At 44.3% G+C, this 10,658-nt stretch overlaps 1 protein-coding gene and 2 non-coding genes across 4 annotated transcripts in view; 2 read left to right on the forward strand and 1 right to left on the reverse strand.

Moving 5' to 3' along the window:
• tmf1 (TATA element modulatory factor 1) overlaps positions 1-6,163 on the reverse strand; it is a 31,283-nt gene extending 25,120 nt beyond the window's left edge. Inside the window, exon 1 of one of the 2 annotated variants that reach the window (XM_033036684.1) lies at positions 5,779-6,163. In XM_033036684.1, coding sequence (XP_032892575.1) covers positions 5,779-6,154 — 376 coding nt within the window. In that variant the 5' untranslated portion in view covers positions 6,155-6,163. Of the gene's footprint in view, positions 1-2,745; positions 2,917-5,778 lie in introns of those variants that run through there. The other variant, XM_033036685.1, reaches the window with a different exon arrangement.
• A 694-nt stretch (positions 6,164-6,857) lies between these two features.
• On the forward strand, positions 6,858-6,998 carry LOC116983608. Its single transcript, XR_004414761.1, has one exon. It is a non-coding gene; the product is annotated as a U4 spliceosomal RNA (small nuclear RNA).
• A 3,108-nt stretch (positions 6,999-10,106) lies between these two features.
• On the forward strand, positions 10,107-10,247 carry LOC116983607. The gene has a single exon (XR_004414760.1). It is a non-coding gene; the product is annotated as a U4 spliceosomal RNA (small nuclear RNA).
• Positions 10,248-10,658: the final 411 nt, after the last annotated feature.

The following is a 10,658-nucleotide window of genomic DNA, read 5'->3' on the forward strand; positions in this document are numbered from 1 at the left end:
CTGATGCCAAGGAGAAGTGAGTTGCAATAGTCCAGTCGGGAGGAGATGAAGGCATGGATGAGTCTTTCAGCAGCGGGAGGTGTGAGAGAGGGTCTGAGTTTGGCGATGTTGCGGAGATGAAAGAAGGAGGTTTAATGACATGGCGGGCAGGCCAAATGGGACTGGCAGGCCAAGGAAGACCTCCATAACTCCTTTGTTGCTTTAGCAGTATGTTTGGGATCATTATCTTGCTTTAGAATGAACCGCCGGCCAATGAGTGAGCATCATGTTAGGCACAGTAATCGTGGGCTGAGGGGTCTGTTCTTGTGCTCTACCGTTCCATGTTCACACAGAATGGGTGGCAATATGGAACAAGCTGCCAGAATGGGTAGTTGAGGCAGGTAACATTTAAAAGACATTTGAACGGATACATGGATAGGGCAGGTTTAGAGGGCCAAACGCAACCAGGTGGACTTGTGTAGATGGGGCATCTTGGTTAGAATGGACAATTTGGGCTGAAGGACCTGTTTCTATGCTGCGTGACTATATGTTCCTAAAAGATAAATTGCTTATATTCTGTAAGTTAACAGTGCTCTCTAGTGTGTTGCCATAAATTGTGTTATTAGAATGGCTTCCACAATCATATTCATTTTGACAGTATTATTTACTACTATTAAGAAAACTAAATTGCATTTTCCTTCTGCAATGTCATCTGCTCGCTGTATTCAACATTGCCAACATAAATATGGAAGAGTGGTCAGAAAACTGAACATGTTCCAAGGGAAAATGGCAAGTTCAAGCCAAAAGTAGCTGGATGGCAGGAACAAATGCTCAACATGTTTTTTTGTGTGAAATAAATTATGGATTTAGATTTACATGTAGGTGACATTTACATTTGATGCAAAAATTGATCAAATGACAAATAAATTGTATTGTATCGTATCGTAAGTGTTAAAGAAAACTCAGACTTCAGCTCGGTATCAAAGGCACCAATAGAATTAATTCCTGAAAGATGTTGAGCGTGCATTTGATGGTGAGTGGAGATGCAGACACAAGACAGGGAGGGGGTTGGGGATACACAGTGAACAGTGGGATACCAAGAATTATAAAACAGATGGTCACGAGAATAACCAAAGGCAGCGCAAGTTGGTTAAAGCAACAGGAAACATCGTTATTGTGCCAAGGTACAGAAAAGCCTGGAGGTCATGTCAGAAATATACACAAGATTAGTTAGACCTCAATTAAAAAAATTAAGAGATACAGGGTGGATACAGGCCCTTCTGCCCACCAAGGCCATGCCGACCATCGATCACCCATTCATACTAGCTTTATGTTATCCCAGTTTCGTATCCTACATATTCAGGGTAATTTACAAAGCCAATTGATCTACCAACCTGCACGTTTTTGGGATGTGGGAGGAAACCCACGCAGTCACAGGGAAAAGATGCAAACATTACGCAGACAGTATCCGAAGTCTGGATCGATGCTGGGTCTCTGGTACTGTGCGGCAGCAGCTCTGCCAGCTGTGCCATTGTCCTGCAGTTCTACATACAATTGCAACCACCACATTACAGCAGTGTTTGAAGCTACTGGAGAGTGTACAGGGAATGTTTTTAATAACTGGATTTAATCCAGATGTATCAAATAATAAATTGTCTCAAAAGTGTGGATTTGCAGGACTTGCTTCATTTGATAGAAGGGTTTAACAAGGAGCATGTTAGAGCAGCAGGAGATGAGAATTACTTTCAGCCAATTGATTTGGATGGGTGGAAGCAGAAGCCATCTCCTTTTAATAAAACTGCTGGTCACTTGATGTATCTGAACACAGAAGGGCAGGCATCCAGAATAAGAATTAGCCTTAATATTATACAACCATGATGGAACTACTTCATTTCCCCCTGTGCTACAAATGAGGTTTTGTGGATGAGCACAAAGAGTTTATTTTCAGGATTTAAAGTTTGCTCTCACTGGGGACCATATATATTGGCAATGCTTAAGGAAACACAAAAAGAACATTCAGCAAGTTTGCAGGCATTTATTTCCACCGGTTTGCTTTCGGTGGATGATGGGGTTTTTTCATAGTAGATAAAAAAAATCAAAAAACATTCAGGAGAAGGGTCTCGATCCAAAAAACATCACCTATTCCTTCGCTCCATTGATGCTGCCTCACACGCTGAGTTTCTCCAGCATTTTTGTCTAACTTTGATTTTTCCAGCATCTGCAGTTCTTTCTTAACCATATAGGGAATCGGTAAGTTTATACCTGCTTTTTTTTGGTATTGTTTACTTGCATCTCAACATGTAAATATGCAGGATGTAATCCGGACAAACAGCATTTCCATAAGAGTAATACACTGGATGGATGCCTCTTGGTGTTGGTCAGCCCCCTCACCACAGGAACACCCCCTGCACCCACTATCCCAGCAGGCTGGTGGCCAAGGCAAATATGATGGTGGCATTTGTGAGGCATTTTGGAAGGCATGTGAATATGCAGGGATTTGAATTATGTACAGGTAGATGATCTTGGCATCATGTTCGGCACATACACAATGGGCCAAAGGCCTGGTCTTGTTCTATGTTGTAACACAATGTCCAGTCAAGGAAATAATTTGCAAAATAATTGCCACGTTAAGCATTGCCATATCCATCAAAGATATACCCTTTGCTCTCCACATCATTCTCTGCCACAGAAGACTAACCTATTTTACTCCGTTTGGTACATATGACAACAATAAACCTAAACCTAGACACAAGATAAACAACATACATTACACGGTTTTCTCTTTCCCAATTCAGATGCAGGGTCGGAGACTCGAACCGCTTCACCTTCTACAGATGCTGCCTGACCTGCTGAGTCCTTCCAGCATTTTCTGTTTATTTTTTTCAAATTTCCAGCATCTGCATTTTTTTTTAATTTTCATTTTGGCTGTCAGCAGATGCCATCTGGTGGCAGAAATAATCAAAGTTTCAGATGTCGATTGCAATTCATGGTGAAGCATTACATATGTGGAAAAAATGTAGCAGCTTAACTAAAATGATTGTATGCTCTCAGCACAGCCAAAATGATTAGTTGTTTAAGGGTGTAAAAGCGTGTAGATGGGGAGAATATTTGTTGTTGTTTATTATGGTGTTTACAATGTTTACATCAAAGATACATACGAAATGTTGGAGTAACTCAGCAGGTCAGGCAGCATCTCTGGATAGAAAGGAGGTAACCTTTTCCAGGCCCAAAACATCACCTATCCATTTTCTCCAGCAATGCTGTCTGACCCGCGAACTCCAGCATTTTGTGTCCATCTTTGGTATAAATCAGCATTCGCAGTTCCTTTTTAATAATGTACATATCTGTTATGCTGCTCAAGCTAAAATTTCATTGTTCCATTTTGGGAAATACAATGACAATAAAACATTCTTGACTTGATTCTCTAGAATTACAGGCATGTTGAAGCTAATACTGGGTATGGCATTGGTGTCACTTGATGACTTGTAAGCAATTCATAAAAGGTGAGCAATCCTGTAGTTAGAACATGGCACAGTAGAAAATGCTCCCGCAACCAAGATTCAATCCTGATCTCGAATGCTGGGTGTAGTCTGCAGATTCTTGCTGTGACAACAGGAATTATCCCCGGGTGTTGTAGTTTGCTCTAACAGCCCAAAGATGTGCTGGTTGCTTACTGTAAATTATCCCTAGTGTAGGAATCTGAGAAGTTGTTGCGCATGAGAGAGAATTGGTTACAGGGAAATAAGATGGGGAACTGTCATAATAGATTTGCTCAGAGAGCTGGCAGGCATTGACTCAATTAATAAAATGATCTTGCATGTCATTAGTAAATATTAAACAAGGATTTTTTTTTTTTAAAGCATGACATAGCAACAATTTTGAAGATAAATATAGGGAAACAAACAGAGTTTGAGTTAAACAAGGAACTACAGTTGCTGGTTTACAGGGAAAAAAAAGACACCAAATGATGGAGTAACTCAGCAGGTCAGGCAGCATCTTTGGAGAACATGGATAGGTGACATTTCAGGGCGGATTCTTCAGTCATAATTTTGTTGACACCAATTTGCAGGTATTTTGGCAGGCTTTAATTTTAAGCAGCTCCAAAATGTACTCCACCTAAAAAAGTGTTGAGAATATTTGAGCATGCGTGATTTCAGCCAATGATTGACTCACTGAATATCGTGAAGGTTTTGAGAGATGGAAGAAAGATGGCAGGGATAAATATTACAGAATCACGGAATAATCCTTTGTTTGCCTGTTAAAACACGCTTGAAAATTCACTCTTATCACTCATTTAACTGCCTTAAGAATAATGCAGTTGAATATGCCTGCACTCCCGCTTCCAGAACTACACTGTAGGCACTAATGACTAATAATGTAAACAAATACATTTTTCTTCCTGCTCAGAATGCTGTCATTTTGCATCCGTAATTTCCTCTGTAACAGGGAAGTATTTCTCTCAATCTACTCTATCTAATTACTTCGTAACTAAAAGTACCTCCCACGGACCTTATCTATTAAAGGGGAAATAGAAACATAGAAAATAGGTGCAGGAGTAGGCCATTCGGCCCTTCGAGCCTGCACCGCCATTCAATATGATCATGGCTGATCATCCAACTCAGTATCCCATCCCTGCCTTCTCTCCATACCCCGATCCCTTTAGCCACAAGGGCCACATCTAACTCCCTCTTAAATATAGCCAATTAACTGGCCTCAACTACCTTTTGTGGCAACCCTGACCTATCCAGTCTGTCCACAAGGCACATCTTAGGAATCATTCTGATTTTTTTTAAAGCAAACTGCTGGAAGAACTCAGCGGCCCAGACAACAATTGTGGGGAGAAATGAACAGATGATGTTTCAGATCAAAACCTTTATTCAAGCATTTGGTCTTGGGTCCTCCTCATACCCACTCCTTGACCACGACCCTACTAACGAACATCAGTGACATTTCCCAAACTACTGATCTCATTACTTCTGGCAATCTCCCCTTCACAGCTGCCAACCTGATAGATCTCCCTACCCCACACTGCCAATTTCTATCTCCTAGCCGAAATCCACAAGCATGAATGCCCTAATAGGCCAATGTTTCCACCTGCCCCTCCAAACACATCTCCTCACAGCTCAACTCGATCATGTCTACCCGTATCCAGTCCCTTCCCATCTAACCCCGGGAAACATCACACACATCCTGAATCTGAAGCAGGGTCCCAACCCAAAACGCTGCCAATTTGCCTGACTCACCGAGTTACTCCAGTAGTTTGCTTTTTGATCAAGTTTCCAGCATCTGTAGTCTCTTGTCATTCTGATAAATGTCTCCCGCATCCACATCTCTCCTGTATCCTCCCAAAGCCTTCACGTCTGTACTGTACCCTCTTCAAAGCCTCCACACCTCTCATATTCACTCCAAAGCCTTGACATCCTTACTGTATCCTCTCCAAAGCCTTCGCATCCTTACTGTATCCTCTCCAAAGCCTCACCATTTCCCCTACATCTCCAGACCCTTCACACCTGTCCTATATTCTCTCCAAAGCCTTCACACATCTCTTGTATCCTTTCGAAAGACTTCACACCTCTTCTGTATTCTCCCCAAAACCTTCACGTTTTTAATGCATCCGCTCCAAAGCCTTCACGAACGAAAGTGACGGCCAGAATTGTACACAGATCCTTGAGCTGCAGGCAGGTGAGCTGTAGGTTGAAGGGATCAACCGGACTTGCTGGTAGACACAACAAGCTGTGGAGTAACTCAGCGGGACAGACTTGGTGGACGGGAGAGGGGGGGGGGGGTGGAGCTCCGTACCTTGCTGGTACCCGGGGCCGGGGCCGCCACCACCAACACCGGCCACCCACGGCCCGCCCTCATCCTCCTGGATGTCCAGCACCCTGTCGATGGACTTCTGCGCTTGCGACAGCGCCTGCTTGGCGAAGCTCGACAGATGCGACGTGTTGAACCAGCTCATGGCGTGAGGCGGATCCGGCACGGAGGCCAAAGCAGAGGCCCCGCGGCGGATCCACCGACAGCCGCCGCCGTCTCCCCCGTCCGCCAGCCAGCCGGCAGGCAGGCTCCACGCCCGGTGAGACCGTTGATGGCGAAGCTCTGTCTCCGGATCCGTCTCCGGCAGCTCTCTCTCTCCACGTAGCAGCGATGACGCGGTCAGCCAACCCCCACTGCGCATGCCCCCTGCCCGGCACTCACTCACACACTCACACTGCGCATGCCCCTGCCCGGCACTCACTCACACACTCACACTGCGCATGCCCCTGCCCGGCACTCACTCACACACTCACACTGCGCATGCCCCTGCCCGGCACTCACACATACTGCGCACGAACCCTTGCCCCGCACTCCCATCACGCATCGCGGCCCCATGCCCCGCACTCCCATCAATCACCGCGCCCCGTGACCCGCAAACCCAGTCTGCGCATGATCTAGCCCCACACTCCAGCGAGCACCGTGGCCCCCCCCACACACCCATGCCCCGCACTCCCAGCATGCACCGCAGACAATGCGCAACACTCCCAATCTGCGCATGCTCTTGCCCCGCATTCCCAGCATACAATGCGCAGGATCTTGCCCCACACTCCCAGCCAAAGATCCTATAGCTTTAAACTAACTTCAAACAAACGCACAAGCCCTGCGTATTACGTCATGTTCGGTTCCTCTACGCAACGTACACTATTAGCATACGTAGATCCCATAATCCTCCTCTTTATATTTATTTGTGAGTTTAAAGGTTCAGAATACAAATTTCTAAGTAGTAGTGTGAAATATATTGATAAATTGTATTCTAGACTATGTTACACTACTGGAGTAATCTATTCGCTGTGACTGAGATGTATGTACGTCTGCTAGACCAGGATTCTCTGCTAAGAATCATTAGCTTTGCGCAGTGGCAGTATCGTAGCCGATGAGGTTTATCCGAGGCGCGATTATTGCTTATTGAAAACTTTTCCCAATACCCCGCTATGACGACTTGAAATATAGTCGGCAATGGCAATTTTTGACAGTCTCTGCGGAGACTTCTCTATGAAATTTAATAACAGATTATCTTTTCTTAAATTGAAATATATTGTTCATATTTTCTTTTAATATTCATAAGCATGGATATTAAACCGGAAACATCGCCCATTCCTTTTCTCTGCATTTTGTGTCTTGCAAAGATCTTATAGTGGAGAAAGATAGGCCACTCCTGCGAAATGCAATGGGCTGACGTGTAGTACGCAACGGAGCGGATCCTGGGCAATCTTTCCGCCCATTTTAGTAACCGGAACCGACCCGACTCGCAATGTAATCAACGTTGCGGGGGAACAGTTTGTATGTGTGATATAGTGTTAGATTCATAATTCTGTTAATTCTTGTCAAGAATAAAACTTGACTCTGGTAATTTTCTTTTTTAATGTTTTTTAAATCATTTCTTTTTAAATGGCTCATAAGCTGTGGTTGAGTTGATTTTGTCGTAACCGGAACCTACCCGACCCGACTCGCAGGGTAATCAACGTTGTGGGGGAACAGTTTTTGTGCGTGATATAGGGTTAGATTCATAATTCTGTTAGTTCATAATTCTGTTAATTCTTGTTAAATAATAAAATGTTTATAAATTTTGATTGGTAATTTTCTTTTTTAATGTTTTTTAAATCATTTCTTTTTAAATGGCTCATATGCTGTGTTTGAGTTGATTTTGTATTACACTTGCACTCTGTAATTCATTCATCTAATCACACTAATGTAATCACACTGTTCACAATTGCAGTATTTGGGAAAATAATAGCAATATGAAGATTCCAGTTGCTCTAGCCCTGGAATGTTACTTAATGTTTTTGTGCTTATTTTCTATTTTCTATGGAGTTGTTTCTCCATAAATAAAAAGGGGTCTGGTCTTCCCAATAGCCAGAGAGTGGAATGAGATCTGCCTTTAATGGTGGGGTTATCTAATTGAAGAATTTCAGAAAATTAAATTTGTTTTGAGCAAGATTTACAAAAGATGTATAACTTAAGGATGGTTTTATTCCATGAGCATACAACTGACTAGATTGTGCTGGAAAGAACACACATACATGAATGTGATATAGATGTATATAATAATATAACACACACAATTATATTTCTTCTGATTTTTATATCCAATGATGAACTTTATTTCAGAATAGACAAGGGACATTAACTAACTAAATAATAAACATTGTAAACCTCCCCGCAACTTCACTCTGGTGTCTTGGCCGTGCTGATCCGGGCCAGGCTCCCCGCACGCTGTGGAAGGAACATAGGCATCTTTTCGCTTTTATTGTGATTTATTTGTCTTTTCTTACCTTTCCTCCTTGACGGGGAACCTGAAGAAAGACAAGTCGGGTCGCCTACATTGGCGAATGGAACAATTTACGACAGAACAGTAGGCAACACTGGTAGATGTGGACGGCATGGTCAAAGTCAAAGACCAAAGTGAAGATACGAGACCGGAGGCGGAAGCAAAGATCCGATCTTTGGCCGGAAGCAAGATGGCGGAACAAGATGGCGGAGGCTGGTTGCTAAAATGGGTCCTATAATCACCCATGAATCTGCCCATAACCGTACTACGTGTTTTTGCGTAGGAGTAGGCCATCTTGCTCCGCTATAAGATCTTTGGTGTCTTGCTTCGGTGTAAATCAGCATCTACAGTTGCTTCCCACACAACCCTTCTCTATTCCCCGCCTATGTTTTCCTCCTACTATATATTAGGTAGCATTGCTGCTTCCTCCAACCATGCCAAGTTCGTTTTCAGCAACTTCCCCACTCTCAACTTCAAGTGCAGACACAAGGAAGTGCAGATGACGGTGCTCTTGAGCCATACATAAAGTGCTGGATGAACTCAAAGGTTAATGGTTCTTTTGGAGAATCAGGCAGCATTATGGACACAGGACATTTTTGGTTGGGACCCTTCTTCAGTCTCATTGTATTAGGGGGTGAAAGATGGTAAGAGGTGGGTGTGGGACATCGCTCAGCATTGGGTAAGTGCAATGATGGAAATGGGTTTTAAGGTCCGTGAGGCTGAGGTTGGGAAGGAAGGGGTGGGGGGAGGGGGGGGGGATTTTTTTATGTGCGGTCATACCCATGTAAGAGTACAAAATGCATAACATTTTATTGTGTATTTATAATATAGTATCTTTGGTTTATTGTATATTATATGTCATAGCTGTTTTCTTGCATCTCTCTCTCTCTCTGTGTGTTGGCTGCAGCCATCGTCTGCTTCGGTGCGGGAAGCAGGTCGATGATTGATCAAAAGGCCCCTAGGAGACTGTGTTTAAGAAGGAACTGCAGATGCTGGAAAATTGAAGGTACACAAAAAAGCTGGAGAAACTCAGCGGGTGCAGCAGCATCTATGGAGCCACAATAAAGCTGGAGAAACTCAGCGGGTGCAGCAGCTCCATAGTTGCTGCTGCACCCGCTGAGTTTCTCCAGCTTTTTTGTGCACCCTAGGAGACTGTGTCCGATTGGCCACCGAGTGACCAGCGCATTATGTGATTGGACACAATGCCCTTGGAGACGGCGGCTGGCTGACCGCGCAACCCCCACTGCGCATGCCCCTGCCCGGCACTCACACATACTGCGCATTAACCCTTGCCCCGCACTCCCATCAATCACCGCGCCCCGTGACCCGCAAACCCAGTCTGCGCATGATCTAGCCCCACACTCCAGCGAGCACCGCGGCCCCAAGACTCCCCCACACTCCCATGCCCCGCACTCCCAGCATGCACTGCAGACAATGCCCAACACTCCCAATCTGCGCATGCTCTTGCCCCGCATTCCCAGCATGCACCGCAGACAATGCATATACTTTTGCCGCCACACTCCCAGCCAAAGATCTATAGCTTTAAACTAACTTCAAACAAACGCACAAGCCCTGCGTATTACGTCATGTTCGGTTCCTCTACGCAACGTACACTATTAGCATACGTAGATCCCATAATCCTCCTCTTTATATTTATTTGTGAGTTTAAAGGTTCAGAATACAGATTTCTAAGTAGTAGTGTGAAATATATTGATAAACTGTATTATAGACTATGTTACACTACTGTACCGTAAGGAGTAATCTATTCGCTGTGACTGAGATGTATGTACGTCTGCTGGACCAGGGTTCTCTGCTAAGAATCATTAGCTTTGCGCAGTGGCAGTATCGTAGCCGATGAGGTTTATCCGAGGCGCGATTATTGCTTATTGAAAACTTTTCCCAATACCCCGCTATGACGACTTGAAATATAGTCGGCAATGGCAATTTTTGACAGTCTCTGAGGAGACTTCTCTATGAAGTTTAATAACAGATTATCTTTTCTTAAATTGAAATATATTGTTCATATTTTCTTTTAATATTCATAAGCATGGATATTAAACCTGAAACATCCGCCTAGATTCCTTTTCTCTGCATTTTGTGTCTTGCTTCAGTGTAAACCAGCATCTACACAACCCTTCTCTATTCCCAGCCTACTTTTTCCTCCTACTACCGACAGCCGCCGCCATCTCCTCCGCCAGCCTGCCAGCCAGCAGGCTCCACGCCCGGTGAGACCGTTGATGGCGAGGCTCCATCTCCGGATCCGACTCCGGCAGCTCTCTCTCTCCACGTAGCAGCGATGACGTGGTCAGCCAACCCCTCGGACTCAATCAAAACGATAGCAGGCAGCCTTGGAAGCCTTACCCCATTACTCAAACCT

This window comes from Amblyraja radiata, chromosome 18, assembly GCF_010909765.2.
Source record: "Amblyraja radiata isolate CabotCenter1 chromosome 18, sAmbRad1.1.pri, whole genome shotgun sequence".
NCBI classification, from domain to species: Eukaryota; Metazoa; Chordata; class Chondrichthyes; order Rajiformes; family Rajidae; genus Amblyraja; species Amblyraja radiata.